The sequence below is a fragment of the Hyperolius riggenbachi genome, chromosome 5, assembly GCF_040937935.1.
Source record: "Hyperolius riggenbachi isolate aHypRig1 chromosome 5, aHypRig1.pri, whole genome shotgun sequence".
Classification (NCBI taxonomy): domain Eukaryota; kingdom Metazoa; phylum Chordata; class Amphibia; order Anura; family Hyperoliidae; genus Hyperolius; species Hyperolius riggenbachi.
The window spans coordinates 357,069,580-357,086,937 of NC_090650.1; the positions used below are offsets into that span (position 1 = coordinate 357,069,580).

General features: G+C 43.6%; 1 protein-coding gene across 1 annotated transcript in view; it reads left to right on the forward strand.

Moving 5' to 3' along the window:
• PREX2 (phosphatidylinositol-3,4,5-trisphosphate dependent Rac exchange factor 2) overlaps positions 1-17,358 on the forward strand; it is a 415,237-nt gene that overhangs the window by 285,022 nt on the left and 112,857 nt on the right. The window contains exons 31-33 of the mRNA XM_068237470.1: positions 363-404; positions 3,324-3,541; positions 14,754-14,856. Of these exons, the coding sequence (XP_068093571.1) occupies positions 363-404; positions 3,324-3,541; positions 14,754-14,856 (363 nt within the window). The remainder of the gene's footprint in view (positions 1-362; positions 405-3,323; positions 3,542-14,753; positions 14,857-17,358) is intronic.

A 17,358-nucleotide genomic window follows, 5' to 3' on the forward strand; every position in this document is an offset into this window, starting at 1 on the left:
CCTTCACATATCTATCACCACCTGACCTAACTGATCACATGCTACTCCACATTCTCCTAGACATGACCATCATCTCTAAATGCTAACATTTAACTAGAGATGAAGAGCCAGTAGTAGGCATATCAGCATGTAAATTAGGCAGCGCGGTTACTTATGTAAATCTAGTGATTTAATATTTGTGTAAACTAGCAAATCACTCTTGCTGGACTACTTTTATTACAATATATGTGACCTACCTATGTAAAGTAATGCATGAGTACAGAATGCCATGTTCTATGCCATTGCCTATAGTAAGTTTGTATTATGTTCCTTCTGTATGGTTATACGGCTATATATAATTCTGGTTTCCTTCTTTTTTTTAGAGGTTGAAACCCGGATTCTTTTGGCTTTACTGGAATATACAGGTAATTATATTGTCTTCTCATGGCTGTGATGCGTTTCAGGCTGGAAATGCTTAGTCGGGTAAAATAACTCATAAACACATGTATGGTATGTGTATTTATTTATGTATGTGTATTTCTACCCATAGGCCCTTTAGCTCAGTCACAGTGGAATGTTATTGGAATGTTATTGTTTCCTAGTGTTATGTGAATGTTTATCATGTTATCTTTTTTTTCTTTATATAAGGCCTATATATTTTATGATAATTACACAGGATTTCATAGGCCGTATTTGGCTGTTAATTCTGGTAGTCTTTTATCTTAAGACAGTTAGAGGACATATTGTGACCTTCACTATAGTAGACTGGGCTTTGTTATAATGTTATGTTTGGGGTGATTAAAGCACCCTACAAAGGAAAAAGCACAGAGAAAATGGGAGCCTAGTTGGTGCAGTATGCCACAGCTAATGGTAGGTGAAAGAGAATCTGTCACTAGAAAAAGTGCCCCGGGGGGTAATTCCTCGGGAGAGGGAAGCCTCTGGATCCTATCGAGGCTTCCCCCGTCCTCCTCCGTCTCACGGTGGTCTCGTTGGGCCTCTCGGAAGCCACAACCGACGATTTGTTAAGCTGTGGTGCAGGTGTAGTAGCGCCTGCAATATTTACCTTCCCTGGCTCCAGCGCAGGCGCAGTAGTGGCTCCCCAATGGGCTAAGGCGGAAATAGCCAATCCCAATCGGTTCCGCTCTACTGCGCAGGCAGTAGAGCAGACCCGACTGGCATTGGCTATTTTCACCTGATCGAGAGCCGCTACTGACCTGGAGCCAGGAAGGTAAATATTTAAATGGGCGCTATTCGGAGGACCCCAGAGAGACCACTATGGGATGAAGGAGGACGAGGGAAGCCTCAATAGGATCCAGAGGCTTCCCCCTCCCGAGGTAAGTACTCCCCAGGGGCACTTTTTTTTCTGTTACAGGTTTTCTTTAAGTAAAGTGATAAGTAAGTTATACTCACAAAGGTGGGTTGCAGAAGAGCAACCCACCGCTATAGGCAGGTGGAGATGTATGAACCCGACTCCACTCGGGGCTCCAGGCATGCTGGAAACAGTTACACTCTTGGAACAAAAACTAACCCAATTGTTCTGGGCTTGGCCTAAGCCACCACAGATCTAAAGGGTAATACCTCTATACACGGAGGGTAACTTTAACTTCATTAAAACAATAAAATTGAAAGGGTTAAATTAATTTTAATAAATGCACTGGCACTTTTTTTTTGTGGCTACCAACACCCTTTGGCACTTTTATTTGTCCTGAGGAAGTGGGCACGTACCCACGAAATGCGTTGCTGGTGCATTTATTAAAATTAATCTTATACATTAATTTGTCTTTATTGAGGTAAACCACCTCACCCTTTCTATTTTATTGTTTTTAACAAAGTTTTATCATATCTGGGCACTTCTTACCGCCTCTTTGGTTATACTGTTATAGTTATTTTAATTGTTTCAGTGACTATTTTCCATTTTCTATGATGAAGATATGGGGGATGTCAGTAGCAACTGATTCATACTTACTAAATGGGGGCTGCTCTAAGTTTTTGTACTAAAAAGGTCCATCTTGCTAGGCCTCATACTGACTGGGACTTGTAGGTAAGACTTTACACATGTAATTCTGCTTACTGCAGTTTATTGCAAACACCCCTTTACCACATGGGTTAGTTCTCCACCCGAACACCTTAGATTAACGGGAATATCCAGGCATCTGAAAAAATAATATTTACTTACCCGGGGCTTCCTAAAGCCCCTTGCAGCTGACATGTCCCACATAGTGTTGTTGCGAACCCGCGTTTTTTTTGTTCGCGAACCAAAATAGACTTCAATGGGCAGGTGAACTTTCAAAACTACAAACACTAAATCTGGCCACAAAACTGATGGAAAAGATGTTTCAAGGGGTCTAACACCTGGAGGGGGGCATGGCGGAGTGGGATACACACAAAAGTCCCCGGGAAAAATCTGGATTTGACGCACAGCAGGGCTATAATCCCTAAAGGGCAGAAATCACATTGCATTGCTAAATTGGAGGCCTAAAGTGCTTGAAAACATCTTGCGTGTGCATACATCAATCAGGGAGTGTAATTAGTGTACTGCTTCACATTGACAGACCAAACTCACTGTGTAACGCACCACAAACAGATGGCCGTGCTGGTGCGCACGTTGGCGAGAGTGCATGTGATGGCGGCTTTCCAGCCCATATGGTCAGGCTGAGTTAGCTCAATGACAGAACAACAGTGACTTAGGCCCATATGCAATTACCGTACATTTTTCACCTGAGTTTTCTCCTAGGTGATATTTTCATAACTTGTCATAAAATGCCTTTTAAGCCACCAGCAAAAAAGAAAACACTCAAAATGAATTTGATAGTACCTTTTCACCAACTTTTGGATACCTTTTCTGTTGTAAAATGCAGAAAAATTAGTTAAAAGAGAAGATGAAAATTATCTCCTAGGAGATAACTCGGGTGAAACATGTAATTGCATATGGGCCTGAGTGTCCAGCTGATCGAATTTAGTCTGTCCACAATGAAGCAATGACCTTATTACCTTAGGTGTGCCCCCAACACACTCATATAGGTCATTGCTTCATTGTGATACGCAAGCCCCTTCACCGTGGCAAGGTAACGATCACAAAGGGGAATTGGCACATGTACATGCCTTTTGTTTTGTTGTTGCAGCCACAGTGCAGCCAGAAAAATTAGACAGGCATGTACACGTACAAGAAAAATTATTATAGTGGCCGCTGCTAGCAGCGACCTTAAAAATTCAGGAATCCACCTGGAGTCCTGGACCCTGTTGGTGGTGGAGGAGAAGGCAGTCAAGCTAAAATTAAATTTTCATTAAATCTATTTTTTTCCTCCTTGTTTGTTGATGTATTCATTACTTGTTTGTTTCTACAGATAGTGAAATACAACTGAGAAGAGATATGGTCTTCTGCCAGAGCTTGATAGCCGCTGTCTGTGCCTTCTCTGAACAGTTACTGGCTGCACTAAATCAGACGTATGACAGCAACAGGGAGTATGAAGTAGAGACACAAGAGACCAGCAGGAGGTGGCTGGAGCAAATTGCTAACGCCGGCATCCTCTTTCACTTCCAATCCCTTCTCTCTCCAAACCTAGTAAGATTTATACAGGAATTACCGGTTAAGAACCAGTAATGTATCTATTAAAAGAAAGATATGTAATTATAGGAGGTTGCTTGGAAATAATGTACCTGGACACCAATGTGAAGGTTAAAGAGAAACTCCAACCAAGAATTGAACTTTTTCCCAATCAGTAGCTGATACCCCATTTTACATGAGAAAGACAATGATTTTCACAAACAGACCATCAGGGGGCGCTGTGTCACTGATTTTGTGCTGAAACCCCTCCCACAAGAGGCTCTGAATACCGCGGTACTGCTGGCAAACTGCCACAATGTAACAATGTTCAGAGACAGGAAATAGCTGTTATTAGCTGTCTGTAACAGACAGAGCAGCTAGAAACAGCTAAATAACCTGCCCACAGTAACAATGTCACCATGTAATAAATGTCAGAATGTGAATCTGGGAGAGGAAAGATTTTACAATGAGCAAACACTGACTAAATCATGTATACATAATTATTGTAAAAATGAAGCACTTTTTTTACTACATTATTTTCACTGGAGTTCCTCTTTAAAGTGTACATCCACTTTTGTTAAAATAGGTCATATTCACAAAATATCGGTAACGTTGATTCGTTCCTGGAGTGCACGGCAATTCTGCTGTTACTTATGCTGACTACATAGCGCGCGTTGCCCAACTAGCGCAACCTGCATTACCTAGGTAACATGAGCATTGCTAGTCACAGATGAGGGGGCATTTCTCTATGCTTTCCTTCTGTCCCGTGCAAAAGTTCAAGTCCACTTTATAAATGAACACAAAATGGCAGTGCTAAGGGTTATTTTTTTGTGCGATTTCGTGGCATAGGTACCTGTGCGTGATTAAGCGAACAACATTTTACAATACACAGCGGTTACCACTGTCACGGCGGATCGGATCTTTAACCACTTCACCTCCAAGGGTTTTTCCCCTTTAACACCAGAGCAATAGCGCTACTTCCATTCATTCGCCTATGACTTTATTACTACTTTAAATTAATCTATATCTTGGGGGGTTGTTTGCCACGAATTAGGCTTTCTTTGGATGGTACTTTTTGCTAAGAATTATTTTATTCTAACTGCATTTTAATGGTAATAATAAGAAAAAACTGGAAAAAATAATTATTTCTCAGTTTTCATCCATTATAGTTTTAAAATAATACATGCTACTATAATTAAAACCCACACCTTTTATTTTCCCCATTGGCCCGGATAGTGCAACGTTTAAAATATTTCCCTAGTGCAATGTATGGCGCCAATATTTTATTTGGAAATAAAGGTGCATTTTTTTCAATTTTGCGTCCATCACTATTAACAAGCACATAATTAAAAAAAACAACAGTAATATACCCTCTTGACATACATTCAGACAGTTCAGTCCCTAAGGTTGTTTTGTTTTTTATTTATTAAAAAAACAACAGGGTACTATGGGAGAGTGTGGGAGGGAAATAGTTAATTTTAAATGTAAATGTATGACTTTTTATTAATGTATGTAGGTGTAATTTTATTAATGGCCACAAGATGTCCTCGTGCATTCCTTTCTGCTGTGTACTATTAGTACGCTAAACAGAAAGCAATATGTGGATGTGTAAGTTTTGGGTTTTGTGAATGACACAGCATCTCATTGTTTGCTGCTGCTCATTCACATGGGGACTTGTATTCATGAATGGGAATGCACTCATCCCCCCTCTACCGATCGGTGGCGGTAACGAGTGCGGGCGTGAGCGGGAGTGCACGGCAGCATGGGAGGAGTATCTACGTCCCTGCATAGTAAAGCAGGAACTTAGATATTCATGCCAAGGGAGGTGTCGTGGTTAAGATCCCTGGCTACTCTCATGGAAAGTGCCGCTATCATTTGAACTCTTTCTCCCACCCGTCATGTGCCGTCGTGTCGCCCCATTGACTATTCCTCAATCCGTCTACCAGTGAGTATGGGCCCTTACTGAAGTGTAGTGCGTTAAGCCCAGAGATATTTTTCTGATTTGCTGATTATTATTGTTTTAGCCATGAACTGGAATGATGAATCTACTAGTCAGAGTAGAAGTGCAAACTTCTACTCTGACTAGTATTGTCTATATATTCACTAAAATTAGCAGCTTCAATAACAAGTGCTAGCTAAATAACTGGGTCAGAGCATCTACAGTACAGCACAGCTAGTGACTCTGATAAGGAAATAAATAAATCATGAGATAAAATAAATTGATTCACTAAATACTGGTAAAACTACTGTGCGCTGACAATGCACTACAATATTATTGGTATTTATACAACTAATGTAATGCAAGTTGTACTAGCACTGCACACGCTACCCACACAGCCAATGTTGCGCATGTGCGGGATGCAAGTTGTGTTGCTTGCGGAAATAACAGTAAAAATGATGTGCACTTTCTGCACACAGTAATTTATCTGATATTTATTGTATCAAGGCCAAGTAGAGATATAAACGGGGCCGGATTTGTACTTTTTACCGCCCAAGGCCACAGTCACCAGACACCCCCCTTTAGTATAGGTAGCAAGATAACCCCTCCCCGCTTCGGTCCAGTATAGGTAGCCAGATGACCCCTCCCCCTTTCCCTCCAGTATAGGTAGCCAGATGACTCCCTTAATCCCTCCTTTTCCCACCCCCCCTTTCAGTATAGGTAGCCAGTTTGCCTTCAAACCGCAGCAGCCATCAGTGTCACTCATTTCTCCACTTGTTTCCAGTGCAGAAGCTTCCTGTTCCTTTCCATCTCCAAAGCTGCCCAAGTCCATAGCCGCCCGCCACAATGCAAATGTGCACAGAGAGCAAGGTGGCTGCTGCACAGGTGGCTAGCAGCAGAGTCCCATGGTCAGGTGCTCGTCTGATCTCCCTGCATTGTAGCATTTGCATGCTTGCAAATGCTGCACCAGTTTAGCCTGCTGCTTTAGTGCCCTGGCTCCTTTAGTGCCCTAGGCCATGGCCTAGTTGGCCTTGGCCTAATATGGCCCTGGATATAAATTGTGACATTAGACAGATAAGAGGCGGTAAATCATGAGATAATATGTAGCACAACACACGTTGTGCTAGCAACATGCGCATCACCTATATAATGTGAGTTGTACTATGTGCGCAAAACACACTACAGTACTTGTCTACAGTATATTCTGGTAAAATTGCTGTGCAATGTTTCCGCATGGCAATTCTACCGCTATTTACTGAATCAGGGCCATAATGAGATATATAAATCATGAGTTAGGGCCGATAAGGAGAGATAATTGATGACATAAGTTTTGTGTATCATCATCATTAAGCAAACATCATCATGGCGCATGTAGCAGGCTAGTTCGGGCTGATTGCTTTATTAAGAGCTTGTGGGAGTAAAATTAATGCTGCTAGTGTATCTGTTCAGGCCTTTATTAATATCATTTGTCTTGTCTCTTCTCCTGCTCTACATATTATGAGAAATGAGTCAACTTGTGCAAATAGCAGTGACAGTGGGCAAAGTGCAGCAACCCACAGATAGCAGAGTTCACAGCCTACCAGGCCAGCAGGCACAAGAGGATTCTTATTGGCTTTTGTGAGCCACAGTGGGGGGGGGGGGGGGGGGGGGGCCTGTATTCTGGCTAGTCACTAAGCTGCATCTGCTATTACAATAAGCCAGCCCATAGCCAGTGTCGGACTGGGAAGTGGAATAGCTGAGGAAACCCACTTGCTGGCCAAGCAGCAGTAATCAAGTTTTGCTGCTCACAGTGAAGGCTTGCTACAGGTTCCTGTTGAGAGCAATAAGGGCCTGTTATCACTGGCGCGGTTTCTGCGCCGAATCCGCAGAGTTTCCCCGCAGGCAAATTGGTCGGGGAAACTCTGCCATAGGATACAACGGCACTGCCAGCCGAATCGCTTGCGCTGGCGATTCGTCCAACATTTCTATCCGTTTCGGTGCGGGAGGCTGGGATTTGTCTGCATACCTGCAGACCAGGAAGTGCCGCCGCGCCTCTCACATTCGCACACGGCACAAGTGGAAACAGGCCCCCACACAGGGTTTCTGCTGCTTGGCCAGCAGGTGGATTTCCTCAGCTTTCCCACCTCCCAGTCCGACACTGCCCATAGCAGCATTGTGACTCTCCTCAAGAAATCTGAAATGTTACTTTTTTCTTTCTACTAAAGGTTAAAATGAGCCTCTTTAATCTTCTTGGGAACATTGCTAATCATGCTATGTAAATTATTAGACTGGAATTACCTCCTGTTCACCAAACTGTTACTGATATAATAAATTATCCCATTACTGTAAAGGAAAACTTTTTATTTTACTTTAAAGTACCGCTGAACCAGGGCCGGTTCTAGACTTTTTGCTGACTGAGGAAACCTTGTGAGGATTCAATCCCCCTCCCCCCTTCCTCAATTTGGAATGATCGCACAGCACCCGACAATTTAATCTGCTTAATTTAATGTTCTTATATGGCATGCTTCAGCTTAACATAATAGCACACTGGCTGGCTGTGAGTCTGTGACAAACTGCTTACCCTCAGTCCCTCCATTCCTTCTCAATCAGGACAGCAGTGCCGCCACCTCCCTTTTGGTGTGCAAGTCAAATGAAACACTGCTACTCTCCTGCCTCCCCCCTCCTCACTCACTGTCAGACTCCTCACGCAGCACAACAAGCTGCTTTTTCCCAATGAGGACTTTTTCACCTCACTTCTCCTACTCTGACTGCATGCTATAAGTGTGTTTACACAGTACAAACATACTGTCCCTGTAATCTCTGCGCCTGATGCAAATCTTTCACCTTGCTTCATGAGAGAACCGGCCCTGTGCTGAACTGAATATTTTAACATACTTTGAATCCCGACTTATCACAGCACCATCTGCACTCTCCTGCTGTGGCCTCCGCACTGCTAGACCTAATCTCCAACTGAGCAGAATTACGATCATGGGCAGGGAGGAAGTGGCCCATCCCCCCTAGCCCATCCCAAGGAATGCCCCCTTCACTCCTCGCTGATGGTTTCCAATATCACTGTAATGGCACACAGTGCAGGAGAGCTGTGACTTGTGTGGGTTTTGAGAAATTGAACTTAAAGTATTATTGAATTATTGAACGATAGTGCACTGATAGCTATATCAGTACACTGTCTCTGTTCCAGATCAGCGCTTCACCATAAGCAAGTGTAGATTATGCAACAATCACCGCCACCAGGAACACCCTAAGGATCCTCACTCACCAAATAGGGTGGGCCAGTAGTTACAGTGGCCTTATCACGCCTCTGGGGTACTTTCCAGGCTCCCCACACCTTGTGGCAAACGGGTACTATTCAGATATCAACTCTTGTCTCTTCTTGAATGTATACCTCAATGCAAACAAATGCTATCATTGCGCAGGCATCTCATAAAATCAAAAAGGTTTATTAAAAGGTTCCACTCACATGATACAGATGGGTGGTAAGCCTGTGGAGTTTAGTAACGGGCTCCACCCCGTGCGGCCTCCCGGGCTGGCCGACGTTGATGTTATTCAGGGTTTGCTCGCTCCACCACGCCACCGCGTCCCACCACGCCGTCTATGTTATTTCCGCATGTGGCTCCTCCCTATCGATTTTGTCAAGAAATGACTCATTCAGGGGATCCCCTGAATGAGTCATTTCTTGACGAAATCGATAGGGGGGAGCCACATGCGGAAATAACATAGACGGCGTGGTGGGACGCGGTGGCGTGGTGGAGCGAGCGAACCCTGAATAACATCAACGGCGGCCAGCCCGGGAGGCCGCACGGGGTGGAGCCCGTTACTAAACTTTACAGGCTTACCACCCATCTGTATCATGTGTGTGGAACCTTTTAATAAACCTTTTTGATTTTATGAGATGCCTGCGCAATGATAGCATTTGTTTGCATTGAGGTATACATTCAAGAAGAGACAAGAGTTGATATCTGAATAGTACCCGTTTGCCACAAGGTGTGGGGAGCCTGGAAAGTACCCCAGAGGCGTGATAAGGCCACTGTAACTACTGGCCCACCCTATTTGGTGAGTGAGGATCCTTAGGGTGTTCCTGGTGGCGGTGATTGTTGCATAATCTACACTTGCTTATGGTGAAGCGCTGATCTGGAACAGAGACAGTATTTTTAACAGAGGACTAACTCAACCCGTTTTCCCAGAAGCGCGCCTGTAAAGCTGTGTATTGGGACTATAAATAAGGGTGCAATAATATGAGATTGTTGAAACTGCTACCTTATAAGTACACACACTGTGGATTCATTTGATCATATTGATTGTATTGAAAACATCCTTAAAGCCATATTGGCTGTGACATATATATATATATTCATCGGAGCGCTGTATAATTTAGTGTTTAATATATATCAGTGCACTATTGTTCCAAGCTCAGTATGTTGTGCCACTGCTGGGAATGGAAGCCCACACTGTACCTCAGTGCCCTGCTGGAAATGGAAGCCCCGGTCTCCACCTCAGAGCACTACTGGAAATGGAAGCCCACATTTCATCTCAGCTCAGTACTGGAAATGGAAGCCCACATTCCATCTCAGCTCAGTACTGGAAATGCAAGCTTAGTCTCCACCTCAGTGCACTACTGGAATTGCAAGCTTAGTCTCCACCTCAGTGCACTACTGGAATTGCAAGCCTAGTCTCCACCTCAGTGCACTACTGGAATTGCAAGCTTAGTCTCCACCTCAGCCCACTACTGGAAATGTAAGCTTAGTCTCCACCTCAGCCCACTATTGGAAATGCAAGCTCAGTCTCCACCTCAGTGCACTACTGGAAATGCAAGCTCAGTCTCCACCTCAGTGCACTACTGGAATTGCAACCCTACGCTCCACCTCAGCCCGCCACTACTGGAAATGTAAGTTCAGTCTCCACCTCAGCCACTATTGGAAATGCAAGCTTAGTCTCCACCTCAGTGCACTACTGGAAATGCAATCCTTGTCTCCATCTCAGCCTACTACTGTAAACTCCATATCCCACTCACTTCAGCTTTAACTCTGTTTCTACCACTAGTTTACACAACTCTCTACTGTACATCTATTTTGTTGGGTAATGTGGATGCATCCTATGGTCTCGCCACTGTCACATTACAACAATTCTTCGCTCACTGCTCCAACTACCTGTAAAATTAATTACCTGGATACATGAAGGACTTGCTGAAACTGTACCACACCTCTCACAACCTGAGATCAGCAGGATCCATAAACTTGGTCTCTCCCAGAGTGCACCTCAAAACCTTTGCAGCCAGAGCTTTCTGTCATGCTGCCCCTACCTTTTGGGATTCCCTACCACGCCCATTTAAGACAACCCCATCCCTGGAATTATTGAAATCCAGACTGAAAAGCCGCCTGTTTAGCCTGGCATTTGCGGACTTATAGAATTCTTCCTCTGTACCACAATTTACCAATCAACCAATTAGTGGTCTAAGCCATGCTTGTGCGATTTGAGTCCTACAGGAGAAACGCACTTTACAAATGCAGTTTGTTGAGGTTGTTGAGAATTTATTGAATGTATGAAATGATACTAGCCCAGCCCATGGAACACACTGGAGGCATGCTCTGTATGCAGTTAGTGTTATTCTGCTCGGCACACTTGCTTCCTTCTAGGATTTACGCAGTACGCTGTCCTCTGTATCACGCCACTCGCTTGTTGATTCCTGTTGTCAGGCAATACTAAAGTTTCCCGGTGTTTGCGTGAAATGCAATGCTTTTCTAGGAAGACATACATTATTCATTGAAGTCTTCACCTCTCATTAGTAACTGCTGTGCTTCACCTCTCCATGCTATTTTTAGCCTCTATTACCTGGTTTATTTATCTGCTACTCAGTTGTACACACACTTGTATTTCAGTTCATTACACAATTTACTTCTTGTTAAGTTCCTTGTACCAGGGCCGGAGCTACATAGGAAAAAACGGGCAATTGCCCCAGGGCCCCAGAGCCTGTAGGGGCCCCCAAGGTTTCCCTCCCCCATCTTAACTGTTGCTCCCCAGGGACTCTGCAGAGCCTTTGGCAGAGTAGCGTGTCATCTGTGCTGGCAGGCAGGTGAGACCCTACACTGACATAGACACTGCAGAGGTCCTAGGGAGCACAGTTAAGTTGGGAGGTGATTGGGGGAGGGTCAACAGCCAGCTCAGGGGCCCAGGAGGGAAATTTGGCTGCAACAAAGGGCCTCTAATGACACTTTTTGGTCAGGGGGTGTCTGTTGGGGGGCCCCCAGGCTAATTTTGCTCTAGGGCCCAATTGTTACTTGAACCGGCCCTGCCTTGTACAGACTTTATTGGGTGTGGCAATCTTTATTTTTAGTTGTGTACCCTCATGCAGGCCTGTGTGCCATTGTTGTGGGATCAGAGAGTTGTTGTCCTGTGTTATGTGATCCAGTTTGTCATCTGGGACCTTAAAGAGGAACTGTCACAAAAATCTTAAAATTTACACATACAAATAGGAAGTACATTCTCCCAGAGTAAAATGAGCCATAAATTACTTTTCTCCTATGTTCCTGTCACTTACAATAAGAAGTAGAAATATGTTATTACAGACAGATTTTGGACTAGCTCATCTTCTCATAGGGGGGTTCTCAGGGTTTTCTTTATTTTTAAAAGCACTTAGTGAATGGCAGTTGCTCCGTCCAACTGCCAAAATAGTGTGCAGTGAGCAGGGAAGCTGGCCAGCATCTTTGTATACATCTTTTTCAGGGAATGTCTTTATAAAGAATAAAAGCCATGCTGAGAATTCCTTATGAAGAGATGGAATAGCCCAAAACCTGTCGATAATGTCAGATTTCTTCTACCTGCTGTGAGTGACAGCAACATAGGAGAAAAGTAATTTATGGCTCATTTTACTCTGGTAAAAATGTACTTCTTATTTGTATATGTTTAAAATTTTAAGATTTTTGCGACAGTTCCTCTTTAAAGAATAACTGCACTTATAAAGTGCATTTATCTGAAATACAACTCTCATCTGCCCTACCCCCTCCCCTCCACCCTAGTGCCTGCTCCTTCATGTCTCACCTGCAAGCACCAGGCAAATGATGTAAAAAGCCAGGTCTTCCTTTGTGTACATTCCATGTTACTGCTCCACCATGGCCACTGGGTATACAGTACATTTCACTGGAAAGTAGACAACCTCTACATCAGTGTTTTTCAAACCTGTCCTTGTGACTCCCCAACGGTGCATGTTTTGCAGGCAACCTCACCTATGCGCATTAGTGTCTCAGCAAGGTGGATTTCATGTAGCTGAGACACTAATTACCCGACCTGTGCATAGGTGAGGTTGCCTGCAAAACATGCACCATTGGGGAGTCACGAGGACAGGTTTGAGAAACGCTGCTCTACATTGAAACAAATATACAGGCTGTCTTCTTTCCACTTGACAGCCCCACCTCGTGGCCAAAGGGAGCGGTGGCACTAAGTGTAAGTACATACAGTAGTTTGGGTTTTCTGGACTCTATAATCCAGGTCAGCAGGTGTACATCAAAAAAGGGCGCCATGGAAATGTGGGCGCCCAGAAAAGCTGATAGTAGAATATCGGTAAGTTTACAGATATTCTACTATTACAGTGTAAAAAGCAATAGTAAAATATAGGTAATAAATACAGATATTTCACTACAGCTAAACCCAATCCTGGTCTCTCACTGAACCATCCCACTACTGATGCCTAACCTTAACCAACCCCCCATGGCTAACCTTAACACCCCCTCCTGCATGCCTATTGTTAAAGGACAACCGAGGTGACATGTGACATGATGAGATAGACAGGTGTATGTACAGTGCCTAGCACAAAAAAGAACTAGGCTGTGATCCTTTTTTTCTTTCTCTGCCTGAAAGAGTTAAACATCAGGTATGCAAGTGACAGTTTCTGTCCGGGTTGGACTGGGTAAGACTATAGCATAACTCTCACTGATAAGTAATCACAGCCATAAAACACTTTCCTGTCATGGCATCCTGGAGCAGGAAAGAGATAAAAAGGGTCAATAATTCATAGATTTGACATCTAGCATACTTCAGTGAAGGTGTTATTGAGCAGCGACAATGAAACAGTAAAACCTATAAAAACTAGATTTAAATATAAAATAAAACTGTGTGATATCTAAAAAAAAAGTCATTTTATGAAGGAGGAGGATAGATATAATTGTTTTTCTCATCAGCTTATTTTCACCTCGGATGTCCTTTAACACACCCACACCCTACTGCTAACCATAACTGCCCTCAGCCCAATATGCCCCCCCCCCCCCCACCCCACGGTCACTTCCGGCAAAAAAAAAAAAACACCTGCTTGTTTTTGGGCACCGCCATAGGGGGCCATTCAAATATCAATGGTAATGGGAAATTAGGATGCCCGCAGCATCCGATAAATATAGGGCAGAGGGGCCACCTGCAGTACAAAATACGGTCACAAATAGCAGAGGCAGAATAATTACGTAGAAGAGAAAAGTTACCACCGATTTGCGTAATCGCAGAAGTGCTTTGATTTTCCGGAGTGATTGCAATTAGGCTACGATAGCCATTGCTGCATTCGATCCAGGATCACTACCAAACTGCTGCAAGCAGCATTTTGCAGTAACTCGGCCATCACAAGGCTGCTTGAGGGACCACCGCCATCAGAATCCACTGGCAAAGCACTTTGCCGATCGCTGGTGAACGGCAAGCACTGCCAAAACGCGCCTAGAGGGTCCCAGCCCTTAGGCTAAACCCACTGTATAACAATATCACCTCCTGGGGAAACAGTCACTGCAAATTTAGCATCAATCAGGCTGTAAGTTCTATCAGCTGAGATGAGACGCACTCATGTTGATTGCAGTTTTTGTTGTTGTTTTCAACAGATGCTCCTTTAATGCCCATAATTATTAGTTTATCAAGCAGTGTAAATTTGTCTTTGTATTTTCATTAAACGAGCGGCTTTGGAAGTGCCTGGCTTGTGTTATGCTGGCATTGTGCTTGTTTTACCACCGTTGCCTGGCGGACAGAGGGATTGATAGTGGCGTGAATCACTGCAGCTCTTGATAAGCACATGCACCAATTGTGTCCTAATGGGAGCATTTATCATGCATTTCATTATCCTCCTCCAGCGCTTTGTACTGACCATGAAAGGAGCGATAATGTGAAATGATTCCTCTTATCTTCGCTACATACAGACAGTGCCTTATATTATGCTCATTGAAGTCCTGCTTGATATGGTATTAATTCTTTATAAGCAGTTACACTGCTGTGATGTGACTGCTTTGTGTGTTCTTGTTTAATCCTGATTTGCTGGCGTGATATCTCCTACAGACAGATGAACAAGCCATGCTGGAAGACTCACTTGTTGCCTTGTTAGATCTGGAAAAGGTCATGTTTTACTTCAGACAAGCTGAACAAGGGCCACAGGTGCCAAGTAAGTATTTACAGCAGACGTCTGTCTTCAGTAGGGGATTAGAGTGAACCTCTCACATTTGTTACTCTAGCTACTGAATGGTTCTCATATTCCATCCTGGCCATGGTTTATGCACCACCCTGTCTTACAAACTCATTTGTGTTTCTGAGTTCTGAATATTCCACATCCAGGCAGATATCTAAATGCATACCTAACGTACATCAGATGTACATGTTTTACCTGTCAACAGACATTTAAAGCAGAAATGACAGTCTGGCATAACATTCAATAAAACCATATTTCTCTTCTCTGTATTGCCTGTACAGTTATCCTGTTTGATTTCCGTCCAGAGTAATGTCATCTGTGTTAAAATCACAAGTCTCCCCAGCTCACGGCAGTTCTGCTAGTTGTCATTGCACAGTTGGTTCACATAATCAAGCACATTTGAAAAGCTCTTAAAGAGAAACTCCGACCAAGAATTGAACTTTATCCCAATCAGTAGCTGATACCCACTTTTACATGAGAAAAATAATGATTTTCACAAACAGACCATCAGGGGGCGCTGTATGACTGATTTTGTGCTGAAACCCCTCCCACAAGAGGCTCTGGTACCGTACGGTACTCTGGGCAAACTGCCACAATGTAACAATGTTCAGACAGGAAATAGCTGCTTACAGCTGTCTGTTAAAGCCAGACCAGCTACATAATCTGCCCACAGTAACAATGTCACCATGTAAAACATGTCAGAATGTGAATCTGGGAGAGGAAAGATTTTACAATGAGCAAACACTGACTAAATCATGTATACATAATTATTGTAAAAATGAAGCACTTTTTTTATTACATTATTTTCACTGGAGTTCCTCTTTAAGTGAGGAACACTCTCTCTCTCTCTGCATACAGTCAAACTGAATCCTACAAAGAAATACTCTGGTTTGATCACCCTTATCGACAGCAATGAGTGAAGGAAACAGCGGAATGTGTGTTATACAAGCAATGTGCACACTGTTTACATTAGATTAATTGCACGGTGTAATTGCAAGTTACATTGCCTATATAAACACCAGTAAAATTGTAGTGCACAGCTTTAATGGCATTTCATGAATCAACCACTTAGTGCCTTTGTACACATGAATATTTTAAATGATATTTAATAAAGAAGATTGATTTTATGAACCTACTGGTGCTAGTGGGCTCAGGGTGTGAATAATTTTACAGGTGTTTACATAAACAATGTAACCTGCATTGTGCACATACTGTAGATCATCTTGCAATATATGTGCACAATGCGTGTGTTATCGTTATTATTTATTGTATTTATAAAGTGCCAGCATATTACGCAACGCTGGACAATAAATAAGGATACACACCATGTAAACAAGAGGTGACAGACAGAGAGGAAGCACACAGTTATACAACATAGCACAGGTTATCCATGCAAACATGGTATAAGATGCGTGATCATGTGATTTATCAGAGATCCGGCAATTCAAGTCCGAGTTAGTCCATGGCAAGGGTGTCATAGATGGAGTTTCAAAATCAAGACGGACACACTAAGGAGACAGGGGAGACCCTGCCAAAGGCTTACAATCTAAAGGATGGGGAAGGGGCACATAAGATAGGGCTGTGGAAAGGTGCTCAGCTGAGAGAGTTAAAGTGTGGTAGATGGGGGGTAGGCCATTTTAAAGAAATGTGTTTTGATGATTACTTGAAGGTGTTGAAGGAAGGGGCAAATCTGAGGGATGGTAGGAGGGATGTCCATAGGGTGGGGTGGCTCTTGAGAAGTCCTGTAGGTGTGCATGTGAGTGAGAAATGGAGTGGAGGAGCGGCCAGGTATATGTATATCTGTGGACAAGCTCAGAGACATAAGTTAAGCAGGTCTTATGCACAGATTTGTAGGCCAGGCACCGAATCTTTAAACTGAGCCTGAAGTGGATAGAAAGCTAGTGTAGGGCTTCACAGAGGGGGAGAAGTGAAAGCAGAATAGTGAGAAGAATGAGTCTGGCTGCTGCATTCATGACTGATTGAAGGGGTGCAATGCATTTCAAGGGGAGGCCGGCCTGTAGGGCATTGCAGTAGTCAAGGCGGGGGAGATGATGAGGGCATGGATGAGAAGCTTGGTAGCTTCTGAAGTTTGGTAGGGTCAGAATGCAGATGTTGCAAATGTGAAAACTGCAGACTCTGGTAACATTTTGGATGTGGGGGCTGAAGGAGAGAGCAGAGACTAGGGTAATGTCCAGGCAGCGGGCCTGTGAGGTAGGGCAAGATGGTAGTGCAGTTGATCGTGACGTGAATATCCGGGAGGGGTGGTGCAGTACAGGGCGAGAAAATGAGGAGCTCAGTTTTATTCAAGTTAAGCTTCAGGAACCTAGCTGTTATTCATATAACACACATTTCCCTGTTAACTTAACATCTGTTGTACTAGCAACAGGTCTGTTGTGTACATATTGTGAATTGGCTGCGCACACCAATTGCACTGTAATATAGTAAATCAGGGCCCTTGTTACCTATCTTAAATTTAAA